Raw genomic sequence first — 20,775 nt, forward strand, 5'->3', positions numbered from 1 at the left:
ACAAGCTGGTGGTGGTGGGAGCCGGCGGCGTCGGCAAGAGCGCGCTGACCATCCAGCTCATCCAGAACCACTTCGTGGACGAGTACGACCCCACCATTGAGGTGAGCCGGTGCGGCCACGGCCGAGCCGGCGGCGGGAGGGGCGGGACGGCCGGCGCGGGGGGAAAAAAAGGGGAGCTTTGTGTCAGTCGAGGCGGGAGGCTGCTACTGACTTCATTGCTTAAAAAGCCAGTCCTGAGATCAGAGTGCGCAGAACGAGAAATTCTGGGAAAACTCTTTCAAAGATTCCTCGCGTGTTCCGCTCTTGCTTTCTGAAGCAGAGCGTAGGCCGCCAACAATGGCAACAAAAAAAGTCACCACCCATCTACGTAGATTGTAGATTCCAGTCATGATGTTGTGGTGCTGGTATTTATATTTTTTTCTGTCTACCGATTGAGGAATTTCTTACGAAGAAGAGGATTTTTCTTTTTTGTAAGAAAGGTTGAGGGGGCTTAGAGTAACATTTTAAATGCTGATAGTTTTAGATACTGGTATTTTTTCGGGGGGGGGGGGCTAGAAAAGCTCCTCTCATACTCTTTTATTGTTATTTTTATTTTTCCTTAATAACGCCTGAGGCAGAAAGAAGTAGTGCAACGTTTTTCTCTAATATAAAGTTTGCTTGTGTATTTTGCAGGATTCATATAGAAAGCAGGTTGTTATTGATGGAGAGACGTGCTTGTTAGACATCCTGGACACTGCGGGACAGGAAGAGTATAGTGCCATGCGTGATCAGTACATGAGAACTGGGGAAGGATTCCTCTGTGTTTTTGCCATTAACAACAGTAAATCGTTTGCTGATATTAACCTTTACAGGTATGATTTGGGTCTTTACCACAGGGAGGGAAGACTGGAAAAGGCATCAGACCCATTTGCTATTAGACCCAGTGAAGACAAAATAATAGGCAAATATTGAATCTCCCACTTCCTTCAGGAAGTTTTTCAAGCTTATCTGCGTTCTGTGTCTATACGTTATTAGTCAGTTGAGAGTGGGACAATTATCTGGGTTGTTGCGTTAATCAAATGATATTTTGAACATACAGAACACGATCTCTAAGAAAATGGATAGGAAGTCAAACACACATCAGAGTGGGGTTATACATGGACTAGAAGACGGGGTGTATGAAGTTATTAGACATACTGCTGTAGGTTAGGACCCCTGAGGTCCTGTCTAGCTTTAATATATATTTTTGTATCATAAGGTTGTTTGAATACTGAACTAACCTAGCATTTATATTTAGAAAATAGTTCCCAACTTTTTTTTCTTTCTCTTTTTAAAGAGAACAGATCAAGAGAGTGAAAGATTCAGATGATGTGCCAATGGTGCTAGTTGGGAATAAGTGTGATTTGCCCACAAGAACAGTAGACACAAAACAGGCTCAAGAATTAGCAAAAAGCTATGGAATCCCCTTCATAGAGACATCTGCTAAAACAAGACAGGTAAGATGCTTCCATTCTTGGTCTGACTTCTTCCTATATGCTAAATGCAGAGCAGTCTAACGTTTTACCATGTACTTTTTTTCTTATTTGCAGGAGTAAGCATTTTTTAATCCATTTGCAATTTTTACCTTTTGATTTCCCCACTCACTCTTAGCTTGAAAGAGTTCTGTTTTTATCACTGGGCTAGGTCGGTACACAAATCACTTCAGACTTGTATTGATTTTCTTTCAAGTGGGTCATGTTTGTAAGAAGAAGAGAGCTTCATCCGCTCTTGCTGAGAAGTGGTCAGACTGTGCGGTTAGTCATCCCAGACCTGTTCGTTTTTCTTGGCTTCTTAATGAAGGCCAGTTATAAGATTACGTTTACAGAAAGAATTCCCCAGGCTGGACTGATAGACTTCTTCAGGGTTGCGTTGAATATGTGGCTCTGTCCAGTCAGCCTGTGTTCTACCTACATCAGTGTGGAATGAAGCAGAAAAGGTGCAATTATTAAGCAGGAGCCAGGAAATTCTAAGAATTCTAAAACGGAGGTGATTAGTCAAGAAGTAGCTTGATTCCTGCATGGGACCTCTCTACAGTTACAATTTGCCTTGTTTCTTTTAATGGCTGTTACCCCGGATGTTTGCCTCAGAGGAAGAGTTAAGAGTGTAAGTGGAGTGTTTTGGACGTAAGTGCTAGTTTCTTCCTCTTATGAACTATGGGGTAAGTTGGCTACTACTCTTCCTGTAGAAGTATGTCTTTCAAATATGTTAAGGGATCCTGTGATGGAAAGAACAGTGATCTCAAAAGCTTCGGGAAAGAAAATACTTTACCTGGATCATTTGCATTCAGGGTGTGGAAGATGCTTTTTACACACTGGTGAGAGAGATCCGGCAGTACCGGATGAAAAAGCTCAACAGCAACGAAGATGGGAATCAAGGCTGTATGGGATTGTCTTGCATTGTGATGTGATAAGGTGAGCTGTAATTTAAGTTTTTCATTGGCTGCTTGTCTGTATGTCTTTCAGTTGTTGAAAAGCATGGCTTAGAAATACTAGCCGATATAGGTGGGGTTTTTCCCTATTACACAAGCTATTGATACGCAGAGATTTAGATCCTACAATTAATTACTTCTCCAAATTTTTTATTCTTTTTTTCCCCTCTAAGTAGATAGCAAAGCTTAGGAAAAGGAAATTCTATTCACAGCAACCATTTTGACTGTAGCCTGCGGATTTCCACTGAACTGATAATTTTGTGATTTTTCTGTATCGTTCTTGTCAGTGTCTCCTTCCTTTGGGAAACCATTTTGACTATGTGGAGAATGTGTAATTTCTGTCTTGTACACAAGAAACACCTGAACTAGAAAGAGGAGTGTGCACAATTCTGCAGTCACCATTTGCTGATGATTGACTTCTGCGCAGCTTATCTTGAGCTGTGTTCCTCTGGAATATGCACTGTTTGAAGATTAACGAAATAAAGTAATGCGAGTAATTTATGAGTTCCCCAACTGAGTTACCTAAAAGATGTTGCTTATCACTGTAAAAACAGGTAGACCAGTTCAGGACTTGTACTACGCTGTTGCACTGCACATCCATCACAAAGTTGGACAGCAGCTAATTAGAGATGCCTTTCTGTTCCAGATGCCAAGAATACGTGGTTCAGATGTAGCTGCTGGACGAGTCTCGATGCTACTGTGTTGCGTCTCATGCTGATGCCCTGCAGTATTTTGGTGCCAGTGACCAGAATCTTGGTACCGGTTAATTAGCACAAAGTCCTTTTCTGTGCTCCATCTGAAGAGAATATCGATGGCGTCTACCTCCTTGCTCAGCTAATGGAGCAGTCGCATCTCTTGATGTACTGGGATTCTTTTCTGGGTTTGTTCAAGAAGAAAACCAGTCACAAGAAAAGTGAACTATAGAGACTAAATGCTGTGAAAAAGATGACACTTTACCTCTAGAGTAAAAGCTAGAAGTGATGTTTGTCCCCTTTCTATTGGATTCTGATTTGCAGTCTGTCAGAGGCGTGGCACTAATCATTGCTTGGCAGGTAATGACAGAAATGGTTTTGCCACAATGAATGCTCCTGTCACGTATCAGATTGGTATCTGCTCTCTGTGCACCCCTACAGCATATTTGCAACATCTCCTTTGTGCCAGGAGTACCACTTAACTGATCTTCATTTTCTGTAATAAAAAGGAGATGTCTTTCCTAACTTAAGTGCCTGTTTGCTAAGAAGATTTGAAGTTGTCCCCTGTTCCCTTGGGTTGAGGAAAACCCCAAGGACTGGAATTTCTTGGAAGCTCATTGTCTTAAGCAGGCAAGTCTTGTGTGGGTGATCTCTTTGCCTGACAGGATACTAAAACAGGAATTTGTAGGCTGGAAGATCCAGCAGGCACTTGTAAGACTCGAACTAGGGAGGGTGACATACTGCATCTGTTTTTTACTTTCTTTGTAGGTGGAACTGTCTTTATTCTATATTGTTTTTCTGCAGCATTCAGATCTCTTCCAAGTTGGACCAAATTAGTCAGCTGTTCAGTTTTAACATTAACTGCCAACATTTATGGGCAGCTTCTCAATAGTTAATCTAGTAACTGGAGGTTAGTTAGTTTGGACAGCTGTTATTCAGCTCTGTCTGTAACTTGCAAATTATGTTATTCTGAATTATTTTCTTACCAGCAGACTGTAAACATAGTCTTTTCAAAATGTCTCTCTGTAAAATGTAGTTGGAGAGTCTCCTTGTCAGGGAAGGAGTGTGGGATTTCAGGTTGACTGTATTTGGTGCAGTGGTTGTCACGGACTTAGTATGTCCAGACTGAGGAGAGAAGGCAATGAGCTATAACAGAAAACGGAGCTAGCTTCTGATTGCAGCATCCTTGCAAAATGAGGAAGGAAGTGGGTTCAGTGATGACTACGCAGAAGGTGTATGATATACTGATGGGAATTCTGGGCTTGTTCTAACAGCCTCAAAGTATGAGAGAATTACTGAATAAGCTGTGTGAGTTCTTCCTAGAACAAAATGTTGTCACCTCATATAATTGGGACATACAAGTGTAGTCACTGTTGCAAAACCTACCGGTGTTCCTTGGAATACTGTGTCCTTCCCTAGTTCTTGTGCTGCTGTTACTGGATTCTGTTCTGTGTGGTCAGACAGTATATCCCACAGCAAAGCTGAATTCCCAGTTACTATGTGATGGAAGAGCAATGAGCCTTTAGCCAACAGAGGGAGCGTTCAGTCAGTCAGCCAAACCAGCGTGAGCAGAGAAATTGCAAGAGGCTTAATTTCAGTTTGTTGATGTCAGATTCATACATCTTAATTTGGAGTTCTCGATTTCAAATGGAAATTAGAAATCAGTAAATACTGAGAGAAGAAATTGTTCCTTTTAGTATTGCTTCCTTCACTACTTACATTCTTAATTCTCTTTTTGGAATGAAGAGGATCAATCTGCATCACGTTTTCTTTATCCGCGATAATCCTTATAAGTACTTTTTGCAATTTATTTTACCCTTGACTGATGTGACACTGATAAGAATTAAAGATACAATATTTTTACATAAAACATTATTTTCCAGCAACATACATAGCGGTGGGCAGCATTATAGATAGCATTGGCTGGGGGGCAAGGTGTGGTTTTTTGGAAAAGAAAGATACAATATTTTTACATAAAACATTATTTTCCAGCAACATACATAGCGGTGGGCAGCATTATAGATAGCATTGGCTGTGACTCAAGTTGAGTTTGTTTGAAGATGATCTCATGCCTGCAAGTTAAATGTGACAGAATTACCATCACTGCAAGCTGTTATGTCTGTAATCAGCAAGCAGTGTTTTTCTTTTATGTGGTGCAAGAAGAGAAGTTATTTGTGAAAGCATTCTTTGAGCACTGTGGCAGGAGATGACTGTCCGCTTCTAAAAAGATGTGTGACACACTGTTGTCCACTTAATAAAATTACACGTGGAAAATGATAGCTTTTGGGATGCACACCTGGTCACATAGATTCAGCATTTTGGAAAAAGAGCAATGTGGAGTTCGCAATGTGTTTGAATGGTGAGGTCTTGTCATCTGGGTCCATGTATGTTTTTCGATTATTTGGGAAACTTAGGAGTTTCTTTCCTGGCAAGCAGGATTGCAGAGTTCAGAGCATGACTGCCTGCTGCCCGTGGCCATGGGAAACCTTTTGCAGCTGGCATTTGATGTTTGAAGGTTGTGTGGTCAAGTATGGAAAATTATTTCTTTTGGATGGAGGTTCATCATAATAATTCTCTACATTGCATGGCATGTTCTAGTTGTCATTAAAAATGTACTAGCTATAACTCCAAAAGTTGTGAATTATCAGAATTGTATGGGAACTGGCAAATGCATTACTTTCTCTTCGATGTTCCCCTTCTCTTGGGCTATATAAAATCTTAAAAGGGAAGAAGACCTGGTAAGGATAGGTCAGTATGTATTGCACCTTTGGGACCTTAGAGGAGGAAGCATCAGCTTTTAGGATGCTGCAGAGCTGACCTACACAAGTGGTACTCCCATCTGCCTTATTTTAGGTTCAAATCTAGCGAGTGATACAAAATCAGGGTGTTGTACTAGTCATGAGTATGAAGTAAATGGTTGTACTTTGTTACCAGCTATCTATATAAGAGAACCCTGATTTTGGTGGCAACTGAGAGGAAGGACAAAACCCCAAGAACTTTTGGGAAAATTATTTAGAAGATAAGCACAGAAGTTTTTGCACAAGACAGGTCCCTGGAAAAGGTGGTTTTGTAGATTTAGTCCAAATGTTGTTATTTAGAATTAACAGCACAACACTGTGTTAGTGCTGAGCTAACTTTACTATCCTGACTGGGAAGAACAGGCATAAACAACTTTGAGGTAAAATATTATAAAAGGGTAAAGCCCTTGTTCAAAAATTACAAGTGCCAATAACTGAAATAAATTTTTCTGTTACTATGGACTGAACAGCTGTTTAACGAGATAGTATAACTCTGTGGCTTGTTACTGTTAGTGTCCCCACTCCATGGTCTTGTTCAAACAACAGTGCTCCAATTTTGTTCTTATTGTCATCAGTAGGACTTTGGATAATAACCATGATGCTTAAGCCATCATAATTTTTAGTACAGTTCAATGACTCAGAATTGGATTTCAAGCAACTTCAGGTTTAGGGGCGCAAGGAGAGTAGTGGAAGTTTGAATTACATTCTGATCCTATATGTGGTCCTCCTTTACTCCCCAAGCCTTGAGTGACTGTTTGTGTATAACCTCCAGGAAGGTAGGGAACTGTTGGGATCTGGACTTTTTATCCAAGGGCTAATTTGTTGTTACTTTGTATAATTATTTGCTTTCAATAATGCATCTCTTTGGTTTGAATTGAAGTAAATTATTTTGCTTCTTAAATAACTTTTTTAAAGAATAAACTTTGAATTCTTTGGTTGTTTCTTTTGTGGTAGTGATCTGGGGATCCACAACTGGCTTATAGAAACCTTGTAACAATGATATCTGCTTTCTCTACGGGATCTAGATTTATGCAAATTGTCACTTCTGTAATGTGGCATGAACAGCTGTATCATATATGTTCACTATAGCATGAATAAGCAGTGAGAGTGGCTTTGAGACATACCATAGGCTTGTTCCAGAGTCCAATTTTAATGCCTTCACCAATCTGTGCCGTGCCGTGCATCTTGTGTTAGTGTTGAATCTCTGTATTTGCAGTGCGGTCCCTCATAATATTTTTGCTGACTTTGCCCTTGGAAAGGATGCTTGCTAAGTCAAAAAAAGGGGGCGGGGAAATTTCTTTACTTGGTATTTCAAGAGTGAAATCGGCTATAAAGTTACTGCTGTGTCCAAATCATGCTCTCTGTTAGGCTTTTAAGTTGCTTAATTCAGTCTTCTAAAATACTTCCCTGTTGGCTTTCCTTCTGCAATAAGGCAAATTGTGTAGGGCCACACAGTAAGTGTGCGTTTAGTGTGTTTCTCCTAAGACATTGTGTCAGGCCTGTGGAACCCGGAGTCCAATCTGTTTTCTGTGCAAGGAACTTAAGAACAGACTCCTAGTAACAGCGGTGTAAAACTCCTTGCACTGTGTAGCTGCAGTAGTCACTGCCTGTTCCGAAAGGAGAGATTCCGAATATGAGTACAGATGGGTGCTTAAAAGCAAGGCTTTTTTTTTTCTTGGCTTATGAGGAAAACTTTCCTCCAATATGACTGTTATCTGTAACAATCTGTTACTAGAAACTAGTTCACACTTTAAGGACTTACTGACTTTTGTTGCATACTGGAACAGAGGCTGATTTAAACAGCTCTAGAGGAATCTGTGTAGGGAATGACTAAGAGCAATGTGGCAAGAGAAGAACTTGCTGAGGCTTTTCTTAGTGCAAGGTGCTGTTGGTCAAAGGCACAGCTCATCAAGGAGTGCCCTTGTGAAGTTTCCACATTACCCCCTCTCTGTTAATGCTTTTCTTCAGGAATTGAAACCATTTTCTAGCAAACTTGCCCCTAGGCTTCTGTTTGGACAGCTACCCTTGTGATGTAGCTGCTCTGGAACTAGAGGAATATCCTGCTAAATACCCTAAGCTGCCAAATTTCTGGCATGTTTGGCCTTTTTCCTTTACTGGACCTAGGTGGAATGAAGGCAGCTCAGAGATAAAAGTGTGGGGTTTTAGAGCCACTCTGAAGCCTCTGGGTGTGAATCACTCACTTTCCAGCTGAAAAAGAGTGGGAAGATGGCTTGTTTGTATTCAGTACTTCAGTTTAAAGAGGCTGTAGATCTAACTTTAGCACAGCATACCCAAGCTTTACTCATATTTCTATCATGAACCCAACTAAGTTGACCCTGTGATTTAAAAAGCTAGTGGATCAAGAGACGTCTTGAGGAGGATGACCTCTGCACCCTAAAGGTTATTTTTGGTTTCAGATGTGAATCCCAAGATCTCGATATATCCAGAAAGGTTAGGGGCAGATATAGTCCCTGTGGGAGAGCAGACAAGCCGGAGCCAGTTTTTGTTGACCTTAAATGAAATAGTTAAAGAATAATGTGGTGTGGGGACTCACAAACTGGGGAATGAGGAAGAACAAGAATAATTTAGAAACTGAAGACTGCTATCAGCATGAAGGAGGAGACCAGATATTAGAGATTAAGACTGTAACAGCATCCCAACTTTGCCCTGTTGGCTGCACCTCTGCATGTTGGTGGGGGAAATAAATTCATATTCTTGGGGAATATCTGGGAAGTGGGGCTAAAACTCCCTGAATTCAGGAGGATTTCTTAATTGTAAACCCAGCATGTTTTGAAGTTGTGCACATCGAATAGTGATCTTTCAGAGAGAGTTTCTGGATGCTCTGAAATTATCTAAGCTGGAGATGCTGCACCAGGTCTTGGCTCATCTGATTTCACTGACTGGTTGTGCCACAAGCTTCCCATGCACCTATGGACAAAATCTGTGACTTGTCATTTCTAGCTCTGTATCTTATGCAAGTAACTCTTTCACTTATTCCAGCCTTCTTCTGGGACAAGGCCTTTTTATAGCTGTTCCTACAAAATGTAGCACAGGAAGCCCTGACATGCACGTATAATTCCAAACAATGTTGTCTTTTCCAGGGGTGCTAGTTTTTCTGTTCCTTTCAATGTTATGACCAAAGTCATCTTTTAAATCAGCAGCAAGACTGTGCTGACTATAGCCTGAATGCTTTGCTTGACTTGTCCTGATTTCTGCGCAGTTTTTCAACTCCATCAAGAAGTGAAGTATAAACAAACAGGGAAAGACTCTGTTTCAAATGAAAACTATTGTATCCTTCTGACCTGTTTAGGCTTACCGCTTCCCACCAGGAAGCTGAGTCAGAAGCTCAGAGTTACCCTGGCAACATGCAGGGCACTACAAATTCTGGCCATTTTCTTCAGACAGGAGCTCTTTTCCAACTTCATGTGAGAGATCTGAAGTAGGTTTGAGGGGACCCTAAAGGACGGGGTACAGCCCTCAATGCCTGTATGCTAGAAAGAATCTACTTAAAACAAGCTGAGTGGTACTTCCCAAACTGATACCCTGCTCTGCCAGATCCAAGCCACCGTGTGTAGCTTAAGGGAGGAATTTCTTGCCATACCTTGAATTATACTAAGTGCTGGTGTCTGTAAGATACGCCTTGGTTATGGCTCACCACATACAGAACTGAATATCATCTTACTATTATGATACACAGTTTTATAAAGGCAGTTCCTGAAAAGCTCAGGAACAAAATACAGCTCCTCGCACTTCCCTTCTGTTTGTTTGGTTCAGCTGGGAAGATGTGAGGACATCTGTGCAACTCCTATTGCTAAAATCCAGTCTTTCAAGTAGACCCCTCTCTCAGGAAAAATCTTCTCTGAATAGCACACTGGTTGGTGAGAGCACATCATTTGTACCTATCCACAGCTCCTGTTTTGATGGAAACATCAGCCCTGTGCCTTAGGAATTTCCTTTAAACCATTGGTTCAGCACAGAAGACATCAGTTTTAGTCTCTCTTAAAAGACTGACTTCTACAGTCCACTTTAGAAAGGTGCAGCTATCCTGGGAAGTAGCAATCTGGCTAGACAAAAGGTGTGAAACTCTACTAAATGTAAAATGAAAGCCTAACTAAAAAAAAAAAAAAAAAAGTAAGTTAAATTTGAGCCCTGGTTTCACCTGTTTCAGGGCAAGTGCTTGTGGTTGCACTTTAAATAGTCTTACAGTTGACCTCCGTTCTCCTTTTGGAGTGGGAGAGTCTAATTACAGGGAAGGGAAAGCAGTAAAATTAGTGTTAGGCTGTTGTGCAGTCAGTCAGCTACTTGTGCTCTGTTACAGTAGGGTGTTACTTGAGGCTCTGCAGACTTGCTGCAAAGATGTCACGGGTGAGAATTCCAGGTAAGTCTGAAAGCAAGTAGTGAGACAAGGAGCCACAGGGCAGGCTTGTTATCCTGTAGCCTCTGAGATTTTGATGTGGTATCTTTGCAGTCCAGGGGAACTCGCTGGGGGCTTTGAGCATTTTTCTTCCTGCTTGGAGACGTTTTTGGATAGTGCAGCAAAGAAATTGTTTAAATCTTGCTCTGCTCGTACTGAAGAAAAATATTGTCCCTCCTGCAGTGTAATGTATCCTGTAAATGTATCCTGTAATGATACCATTAAATCGCTGTGGAAGGGGTCAAAGGGATTTCAGGAGTCCCTGGTCAACCTGGCTAAGCTCAGAAGATGTGGGATGCTGCAGTCCCGAGGGGCTGGGGAACACAAGCTGGGCAGCAGGAGTAGGGCCAGCCAGGCTTTGCAGAACAGTACAGAGAGACATGTGACTCATTACAGAGCCCTGAAGAATATTGGCACCAAACAGTTCTGACGAGTATGTTTAGAATTGCAATGCTGTGTGGTGTGATAGACACTGTCCTAGTACGTGAAGCTAGTATTAAAGCCTGGCCATGCAATGTCAGTGGGAGTTTGTTGACTTTCATGAGTGTAATTTTCATCCACTAAAGAGATGAAAGGTCAAACTAGGCATTTCTGGGATGCTTAGTTTGCAAATGAATACGTGGAGTTTAAATGCCAGGAGAGTATGTTCTGCAGGCTGGACTTTGGGAAGTCAGCAACTGGTTGACTTGTGATGCCAGAGCTCCAGTCTGAATTTTCTGGGTCAGATGGAAAGGGCATGAGTTGCACCCCCAAAATTTTGATGCAACATTGTATGACCAGGAGTCAAGATCTGTGGAACTGCAGTGTCTGAGCTGTCTGATCCTGTTAGTGAATAACTGGAGATGTGACCATAGGCAGCAGGAGGATGCCTGCTTTGAAATGCATCTTTGAAATGACCATCCATCCTGATCTTCACAAAGGATGGTGAGTCATGGACAAAAAATAGCAAAGCAGCCCTGGTGCTCTGAGTCACTAAAATATTTGCTTTCTTGTTTCAGGCAGGAGAATGCTGTTCTGCCCTCTTAAGTTGTTCCTATGCTCTTCTGCATCCCTGTGTCTGGATGCAGGTGTAGGGAGAGACCTTCCAAGACAGCTCAGTCTTATTAGATGACTAGATGTCTGTTAGTTGCTTGTAGTGTTGACTGAGGCGATCTGGGTTTTAGAAAATGCTGTTCCCCTTGGACAGCTGCCGGGAAACCCAGAGACTCCTGTAAGGCAGAAGCTCTGCCAAAGAGCCTCAGGTTGGATGGCATCTGCAATGTGGTTCATTTATGCGCACACCACCGAGGCTGTATCGTGGAACAGTCAACACCAAACTTACATCTTTATATTGTACAAAGTGACAACTACTGTTCTTTCTTTTGTAAGTGGAAGGCTTTGGCTAAACTTGTAGTTTACTAATCCCTTTTTAATCACTGATGTGATGATTAGGCAAAAAGGCTTAGATTTTGAAGGGCTGATCACATCTGTTTTTTATTTTGTTTCTGTTTTATCTCAAACAGCAGAAGACAAAGGTGGGTATTGCTAGGCTTTTTATATGCTCTGCTGTGTTACTGCCTAGACATGATTTTTGGAAACAAAGAGCAGTTACATGATCATGGTGATCTTTCAGCAGTTTGAAAAGATGCTATTTCTCAGCGGTGCCAGCTGTGCGCCTCACTGTTTCATGGAATGGTTCCAGCTTTTTGGTCCTTTGATAGATGAAGCTGCTATTTGTTGAATATTGTCCTAGCACCCCTGAGCTCCTGCTTAGGATATAAACTTTTTTTAGGGGAGTTCTTTCCTGTGTGGCAGGAAGTGAAACATTTTGCAATTTCCCTTGCACCTATTTACACCTTTGTTGTTTTTTTGGGTTTGTTTTTTTTCCCCCCCCTTTTTTTTTTTAACAGAGATCCAGCCTAAAGTAACTTCTTTTGAATGCATCCTGCTCCTAGTAGATTTGGTCCATGAGGGGACAGATCCAATGCTCCTTTCTCCTTTATTCAGGTTGAAGTCCACTGTATGGTGTCCCTGCCCTCCTCTTCCTGCTTTGTGTTTGCTGGGACCTTATGTGTCAGCAGAAAATATTTCTTGCTGAGACACCTGTCATCCCAGAGTCCCTAACAGTGGGCAATCATGGGATAGTGCAAAAAACTGCATTTTGTCTTCTAAGAAACATGTTGGGGCCCATTGACGATACAACAGCTTTACAACAGCAAGCAACTTTTGTTACTGAAATACTGGTTTTGTGACATTGCACTGCTGAAAAATGGACCTAGTGCCAGAATTTTCCCATGTGTTTGTAGCTCAGCACAAGCCCTTTTGCCTTACCATATAACAGCAGGGAAAGGAAGCCCCTGTGTTGTGCCCCCCCCACTAACCCACAGCTGGGACCTTGGAACTGCAAATTCAGGGCTACAGGGATACACTGTTTTGATCCCCCCAGCACCCTGTGGGAAGAAAAATGGCTAGGTTCATGACTGAAAACCTCTTGCAGGTTTGACACGCTTCTGCCATGCATGTCAGTCCTTTCTGCTTTGGTCGTCATCCCCTGACCGTGTCCTGTCTGACATGTCAATGGTGTGGTCCGTCTTTCAGCATCGATCCTCACTACATTTCATGCTGAGCTGCCAACTGTTGGCAAAATCTGCTCAATTAGTGTCCATATGCTGCTATGCAAATGTGCACTTCCAGGAGATGTTGCCAGAAGAGCCCTTGTGTTCTTATTTTATGGTATTTTGTTGGCAGTGGAAGGGCTTTTAACCTTCTTTCTCCTACTTCATAAAGCTCCAGCCAACCTGGTGTCAATGGCAACTTTTGTAAGGCCATATTAGCTGGCACCTTTGCCGCATGCTGCACATGATGGGCTGAGAGGGGTCTAGTCCACACAATGGTTCCCTAGCTAGGAGCTCTTCAGCTGCACTGTGATGATGAGAACTAAGTGCTTGGGCTGCCAGCTCTGTCCATCTATACCTCTGTCTTCGTCCTGACTGGATGCCTTGTGGAGCAAGTGGGTCTCGGGCTTCCTAGAGCTGTAAGGGCTCTGCCAGTCTTCCCCTCTTCCCCTCAGTGCATGCTCGCATAAGTGCCCTTCCCAAGGACTTGCTTCTTTCTGGGCCTTTTTGCGCTACTCTTGGACTGTGGGTTGTATTTAGCTTTTCTGATGTGCTGGCAGTGTCTAGGTATGTCTCCAGCCCACTATGGTGTGGCCCAGGCTCTGTAAGCTTGTTGCAAGTTTTGGAGGTTGCTCAGAGTCTTCCAGGCAGCGTGGCGGTGCAAGTGTCAAAAGGAAATGACAGCTGAGCATTAAGCTGACTGCAAGGGTCACCTGCCTGTTAGGGTGGCTGGGAACCAGATGCCTGTGTGACCCTGCACTCTGCTCCTTCTCCTTGCAGAGCTGGATGAGGCAACGCGCTCCTTTGCAGAGAAGGTCTTTGCCTCTGAGGTGAAAGATGAGGAGATCAGGCAAGAGATCTCTCCTTTTGATGTGGAAGAGATCTGCCCCATCTCACGCCAGGAAATGAGAGTGTACATGATGCTTCAGGAGAGCTCTGCCACAGCAGAAAAGCGGTGAGCAACGACCAGGGCAGTTGGGGAAAGGAGAGGAGCATTGTCTGCACATCCCCAGCCAGAGCTGGAAAAAAGCAGGGGGAACATAAATCAAGGCCTGTGAAAACAGCTCACCACACCCATGGGATGAATCCTTGGTGATCCCAGGGCATCTGTCAGGTACTTCAGGGTTTCCTCTCCAACTGTTCCCACTGTTGGACAGAAAGACATCCTTGGCCTGTTCCCTGGGTGTCAGCACGGCAATGGCCATAGAGCTGTTGGAGAGGGAGACTTGGAGACCTTTCTCTGGAAAGGTGAGACTCGCAAAGACCAAAGACTCGCTTGAATGTCTGTGGCTACTTTGTGTGCTGTGGCCTCTACTCTTGGCGGTGTCTGTTTAAGGTGCTCAGAAAGCACCAGTGAGATGATTCATGTTGTGCACAGTTGGAACATGGCTGTAGTAAGTGCCCCTGACCCTGCACCTGCACGTGGCCATGGAGTTGGGGCTTTTTGCCTGAGACTTTCCTCCCTGGCAGGAAGAAGCGCCTGCTCCGCCAGAAGACAATTGAATTGGCAGTCCCTGTGGCTCAGAAGTCTATAACCAGTCTGTCCGCTATTGATGAGGTCATCTCTACCTCCCCTCTGTACCAGACTGTGCCTGACTTCCAGCGGGTACAGATCACTGGGGATTATGCCTCTGGGGTAGGTACTTGCATGGCTATACCCTTCCCCATGCTGACTACCACATCATCTAGTCCCTGCCTGTCCCTCAGTAGTGCCCAGTGTCACAGGAGTCTGTACGAGGTGCAGTGGGGATAATCTGTGTCTTCCATCTCAGTCTGTGTCTCATGAGCATCTGATGGTGCCCTGCTGCATCCCTGGAGGATCTGGAACTGAATTCCTTAGCAGGAGTCTGTGGCGTGCTGCATGCTTCCCATGGGATTCTCCAGACAGGGCAGAGGGGAGTGCATGGCAGGGTAGGCTATGCTCATTCTGTCGCAGCCTGCTCCTGCTTGCACGCAGCTGTATCTGTCTGAGATCTGTGCATGTCACAGAATCCCAGAATGGTTGGGGTTGGCAGGGACCTCTGGAGGTCATCTGGTCCAACCCCCCTGCTCAAGCAGGGTCACCTAGAGCCAGTTGACCAGGACTGCTATCACATCCTATGCTAACTCCTCCTTCTCCTCCTCCACAGCCTCCTATTACATTTGTGCTGCTTCTGAGATACTGCTGGCAGGTTGCTCCCTCCTGGGCTGGAGCGGGTTGCTCGGCTTGGAGTTGCGTAGCAGAGGAGCAATCAGGGGAAGCTGAAAGTCCTTCGGTGCACAGCACATTCCTTCTGCCATGACTGCAGCTAGCTGCAAGTGCTGCATGGTATTCTCCCGTGCTGCTCCAGTCTGACCTCTCTTGACTGCCCAAAACACTTGTCTGTGCAGTAAATCAAAAATTCTTGACACATTAGGTCCACGTACGTTGTTGGTCCTGCTTTAGTTTCAGCCTGGGCTCCAGAAATAGCTTTTAGTGTTTTGCCCAGGCCTGGCTTCCATTTCAGTGTCAACTACAATTTGCAGTGAGGAATGTCAGAGGGGATGACAGCTGGAATTCATTGGTTCTGGCGTGAGGAACTTCCCTTTGCCATGTCTAGGACTTTGCCTATCATCCCTTCTTTGCCTTGCTCAGGCAGAGCAGTGGGAGGGAGGGGATGATAAGGTATGTATCTTGCTGTGAACAAAATTGTCCTCTTTACATCTTGGTGCACCAGGGTATCTCTCAAGCAGCTAGGTTCCAGTTGTGTGGTTGCATTCAGCAACAGCCCTCTTGCAGGTGACAGTTGAAGATTTTGAAGTTGTCTGCAAAGGCCTGTACCGTGCCCTGTGCATCCGGGAGAAATACATGCAGCAGTCTGTGCAGAGGTTCCCCAGGACCCCATCTCAGTACCTGCGTGCTATCGAAGGCGAGGTCTGGAGGGCGAGTGACACTGACCCAGGTACATCTAGGCACCTGGAGGGTTTTCCTCTCTGGCTTCAGGTATGGGGTGGGCAGGGGTCAGAAAAGGGTTGCAGAAGTGCTCCATAAGGGAGTTGCTTGCCCAGGCCTCCTCTTCAGTGTCACAGTGGCAGGGCTGTCCCTGCCCTCTGCCTGGGGTAGAGGAGCATGGCAGACTTGTGGGGTTTTGGCTGGCAGCCTGTGCCTCATGGTATTCTCCTTTTGGTCCAGTGTTCACCCCACCAGTGAAGGATGGACAGGATCCCTTTGAAACCGAGAATGTTGCCGAGGACCTGGGATACCATGTCCAGATGAAAGATGGGGTAGTTTACATCTATGGAGACAAGGCAGCAGTTGGCAGAAATGAGCCAAAGGACCTGCCCTACCCCAGCCTCGAGCGCTTCGTTGATGACATGAATTTCCTCTTGGCCATGATTGCACAGGGGCCTGTGTAAGTGCACAACCCAGCACTGCTGGGTGCAGCTGAACAGGTCCTGCCTCAGCAGGCAGAGGGAGGTCGGGGCAGAGCCAGGGTTGCCCTTTCCTCTTCCTGGGAGGAGGGAGGAACCTGCTGATGACATACCTGCAGCCTGCTGGCTACCAAAGTGTCCTTGGCCCTTGTCAGCCGTCTTGGTTGGGGTCTTAAGCAAAGTCAGCATTCAGGGATTGGAGACATGCCCTGCAGGTATGCTCACACCTGGCCAGGCCTTCCTTTGAAGCTCTGTAGTAGAGCCAGGAGAAGCACCTTAGGGAAGCAGGCCAGGCCAGCATGAGCTCCTCCACCTCAGGCGAAAGCTGCATCACTGTGTTTGATGGGCCATGCCCCTGTGTTGAGGCATAAGGAGCCCAGTCACTGTTCTGCCCTTTGCTTTCACTAGTAAGACCTACACTCATCGGCGCCTGAAGTTCCTCTCGTCCAAGTTCCAAGTACATGAAATGCTAAATGAGATGGAGGAGATGAAAGAGCTGAAGAACAACCCCCACCGGGACTTCTACAACTGCCGGAAGGTAAACGGCAAAGCTTACAGCCCTAGTGACTCTGAAGACGAGCTGTCTTGGTGCCTTCCCCTCCCTGAGAACTGGAGGTTCTTGACACACAGTCAAGGTCTGTGGCACCTACGCTGTTCCTGCTAATGGGATGGTGCTGACTAGGCTGCTCTTGGCCTAGGCCATGTTCATCTACTGGGCTGAGCCGTGCTCCCCACACAACTTGGGCTCACCTAAGGAGTTTGTTAGCCTCCCTGTGATGGTACCCAAGCATCCCAACTTGAAGCTAGATAGCTGTCCCTCTGGTTTCTCAGGTGGACACACACATCCATGCTGCAGCCTGCATGAACCAGAAGCATCTTCTGCATTTCATCAAGAAATCATACTGTGTGGATGCTGACCGTGTAGTTTATGATGCCAAGGGCAAACAGCTCACCCTGAAACAGCTTTTCCAGCAGCTCAGTCTGCACCCCTATGACCTGACAGTGGATTCCCTGGATGTCCATGCTGTAAGTGGTTGAGCATTTACTGTAAGACCGCTCTTGGGTCACTCTCATCCACCCCTGTAGGCATGGCTTTTCCCCTCCCTGTGTACCCATGACATGTTGTGCATGTTAGTGTTTGTGGCAGGATGCAGCAGCTCCTGGCTTTCCTATTTTGGGTTGTTTGTATCACTCCCTGCTCAGCTGGTATGCTTGGACCGTGTGTGTGTCTGTGTCTGTATGTGTGTGTAGTATTTGCCCCTGATCCTCCCTACTCCAGGGGCAGCAGACATTTCAGCGCTTTGACAAGTTCAATGACAAGTACAACCCCGTGGGTGCCAGCGAGCTGCGTGACCTCTATCTGAAGACAGAGAACGCTATCAATGGCGAGTACTTTGCTACCATCATCAAGGTGAGAATACAGGGGAGGTGAGAGCAGTTAAGCTGTGGTGCTGCTGTGCTCAGGGGCTGGAGGGTCCCCATGCAACTGTCTGTTCTGGTTTGCAGGAGGTTGGCTCTGATCTGGAGGATGCCAAGTACCAGTATGCGGAGCCCCGCCTCTCAATCTATGGGCGATCAGCTGAGGAGTGGCCCAAGCTAGCCAGCTGGTTCAACAAACATCGGGTCTATTCCCCCAACATGAAGTGGATGATCCAAGTACCCAGGATTTAGTATGTGCTGTGGGTCTGAGAGCGCACTGTGCCTTACAGTGCACTATATCTCATTTTTTATCCTGAAGGGATTATGGGGACAGTGGGCCATGTTGTTCCTCTGCTAGCGGCTAATCCCTATCTCTGTCCACAGTGATGTGTTCAGGTCTAAGAATTTCCTCCCACACTTTGGGAAGATGCTGGAAAATATCTTTGTTCCTGTGTTTGAGGCAACTGTCAATCCTCAAGCCCACAAAGAGCTGAGTGTCTTTCTACGCCACGTGAGTGTCACCTGATGATGTTGTCAGGGTGTGGTGAGCATTCACATTTCTGTTTGTGCACAAGAAATGGGGTATTGGCTCTGACATGGAAAATGTCATCAGTGGGCTTGTGGCCCTACTGCCACATTCTGGGAAAGGGGGTGTGTGTCCAGAAGTGCTGGGAGGGGTAAGACTCCTTGAGCTGGCTGCTGTGGGGCTGTGAGAAATGCTGCCCACTCACCTCCTGGAGAAGTGGTTTGGTGTGAGCTTTATTTCTAGCCCTTGATAGAGCTTGGGGGTTTGTGAGGAGCAAGGTCTGCAATCTTGCCCCTGAATCTGCTCTTGGGTGGGGCAGGGGTACAGGCTACAGCTGGGCTATGGCAAGCTGCAGTGGGGCAGGGTAAGCCAGCCTACCTGGGCATGATGAGGTGGGGAGCTTTGAGATGCAGATTTTTTGTTACCTTGCCAAGCAGATCACTGGCTTCGACAGCGTGGATGATGAATCCAAGCATAGTGGACACATGTTCAGCAATAAAAGCCCGAAGCCAGAGCAGTGGACTTCTGAGAAGAACCCATCCTATACCTACTATATATACTATATGTATGCCAACATCCTGGTGCTTAACAACCTGCGCAGGTGAGGCCCATGATCTGCTAAGGGACTTGCGATGGGCTGGCAGAAGGGGGGCTGCCTCATGAGTTGTCTCAGCTGTTTGATTGTTGGTGTGGAAGAAGTGGAGCCCTTCCTTGCTCTGCCACCAATGTAGTTTGGCGCTTCATGTCCCAGAGCAATCCAAACACTCCTTGGCAGGAAGTGTGATGGACTGGGGTGAAAACTGGGATTGCAGAGATGCATCTATTGCGTGCACAGAGGAGAAAAGGGAACAAGTAATGTGCTCCTAGGTCAAGCTGGATTCTTGGGGACCCACTGGCAGGGGCAGAGCTGGACCTGAAGTCAGGGAATCTTGCATCACATGCCACGTAACCCTGCTGCTTGCCTGCTCTGAGTCCTTCTTCTATGTGCCTAGGCAGCGTGGTATGAACACGTTCCTCTTCCGTCCACACTGTGGAGAAGCCGGGGCCGTCACACATCTGCTTGCAGCCTTCATGACAGCAGATAATATCTCCCATGGTCTCAACCTCAAGAAAGTAAGTGGAGTAGTCTGCCACAGAGCAGCCCAGGCATGGCAGAGGAGGAGAATGTGTTCACAGCTGGCCTCCACTGTAGCTGACAGTTAATTGTGCCTCTGCTTTAGACTGACACAGACAGCCTGGCTTCAAGCAGATGTTACATGATTCTCTGGGTTTCTCCAGGCATGTTTGGGGATGTAGCTGAGAAACTTACTCAGACTTCAGGGGTTCAGCCTCACAGACCCATAATTGGATACATCTGTTATCATTGGAGCCAGCTGAGTTCTGAAATCAGACAGGTTTGAACACTCTTGGCCTTTCATGCTCCATGTGGGCCCTGGAGGATTGCTAGCTTGCCTATCTCTTCTCTTGCACACGAACTCTGTGCACCAGGTTTCCTGGCTGGGGCACTGGGCTGATCTGAGGAGTGACCCCGAAGAGGTGGAGGGTGCAGCAACTTTATCCCTAACCTGGCAACTCTGCTCATCTTTGCAGAGCCCGGTGTTGCAGTATCTGTACTTCCTTGCCCAAATTCCCATTGCTATGTCCCCACTCAGCAACAACAGCCTCTTCCTGGAGTATGCGAAGAATCCATTGCCTGACTTCCACCACAAGGGCCTCATGGTGTCCCTTTCTACTGATGATCCCATGCAGTTTCATTACACCAAGGTACAGTGTGAGCTGATCACCTCCTACTGTCTGAGCACTGGGGCTGGGACTGCGTGGGCCTCATTTTTCAGGGAAGCCAGCAGCATTTGCAGAGGGTCCAGCATGCTGGGCCATCTCTGGGACAGCCCTTGCAGCAGCATGGGCTGTGCCGGCAGAAGCTGCTAGCCTCTAAACACAGCCTGTGGATCCAGGAGCCCCTGATGGAGGAGTATGCCATTGCTGCCCAGGTCTTCAAGCTCAGCACCTGTGACATGTGTGAAATTGCCAGAAACAGTGTCCTGCAGTGTGGCCTGTCCCATGAGGTAGGTGCCCTTCTGGGGAGGGCGGGCTTGGCCCTGCCTGCAGTGGTCCCTCCCTGCCTGCCTGAGAAAGGGGACCAGGACAGCAGGCTCTGTCTGCGTGCTCAGGGCAGGGCTTCTCTGCAAGGGCTTGAGGGAGCCTGGCAGCAGCCAGCGTTTCCCTCGGGTGCTGCCAGCAGGGGCCTCTGAGGTCTGTACCGCTGTCCTTGTCTCTGTCAGGAGAAAGCCGAGTTCCTGGGTGAAAACTACCAGGAAGAGGGGCCCCAAGGCAACGATATCCAGAAGACAAACGTGGCTCAGATCCGCATGGCTTACCGCTACGAGACCTGGTGCTACGAGCTGAACCTCGTTGCCGAGGGCCTGAAAACCGACTAGGAGTGTGGATGGACTTCTGGACCTCGGGGCCTGCGGCCGCGGCTGGAGGCAGCGCTCG

The 20,775-nt window shown here is 46.2% G+C and overlaps 2 protein-coding genes across 4 annotated transcripts in view; both read left to right on the forward strand.

The window, feature by feature from the left end:
- NRAS (neuroblastoma RAS viral oncogene homolog) overlaps positions 1-4,165 on the forward strand; it is a 5,155-nt gene extending 990 nt beyond the window's left edge. The window contains exons 2-6 of the mRNA XM_009272877.1: positions 6-101; positions 673-851; positions 1,316-1,475; positions 2,306-2,429; positions 3,093-4,165. Coding sequence (XP_009271152.1) covers positions 6-101; positions 673-851; positions 1,316-1,475; positions 2,306-2,425 — 555 coding nt within the window. The 3' untranslated portion in view covers positions 2,426-2,429; positions 3,093-4,165. The remainder of the gene's footprint in view (positions 1-5; positions 102-672; positions 852-1,315; positions 1,476-2,305; positions 2,430-3,092) is intronic.
- A 6,056-nt stretch (positions 4,166-10,221) lies between these two features.
- Positions 10,222-20,769, forward strand: AMPD1 (adenosine monophosphate deaminase 1). 3 transcript variants are annotated; one of them, XM_009272711.1, is made up of 16 exons: positions 10,222-10,314; positions 11,853-11,864; positions 13,725-13,899; positions 14,415-14,580; positions 15,703-15,865; positions 16,096-16,315; positions 16,743-16,872; positions 17,166-17,360; positions 17,614-17,745; positions 17,841-18,004; positions 18,138-18,264; positions 18,717-18,880; positions 19,272-19,392; positions 19,870-20,043; positions 20,235-20,345; positions 20,562-20,769. In XM_009272711.1, the coding sequence occupies exons 1-16, from the start codon at positions 10,293-10,295 to the stop codon at positions 20,715-20,717; spliced, it is 2,232 nt and encodes a 743-aa protein (XP_009270986.1). In that variant the 5' UTR covers positions 10,222-10,292; the 3' UTR covers positions 20,718-20,769. The 3 variants fall into 3 exon arrangements, with proteins under 3 accessions (XP_009270986.1, XP_009270988.1, XP_009270987.1); XM_009272713.1 differs by having other exon boundaries at positions 20,271-20,345; XM_009272712.1 differs by lacking the exon at positions 11,853-11,864.
- The last annotated feature ends 6 nt before the right edge of the window (positions 20,770-20,775 follow it).

Source organism: Aptenodytes forsteri, unplaced genomic scaffold (assembly GCF_000699145.1).
Source record: "Aptenodytes forsteri isolate BGI_AS27 unplaced genomic scaffold, ASM69914v1 Scaffold142, whole genome shotgun sequence".
NCBI classification, from domain to species: Eukaryota; Metazoa; Chordata; class Aves; order Sphenisciformes; family Spheniscidae; genus Aptenodytes; species Aptenodytes forsteri.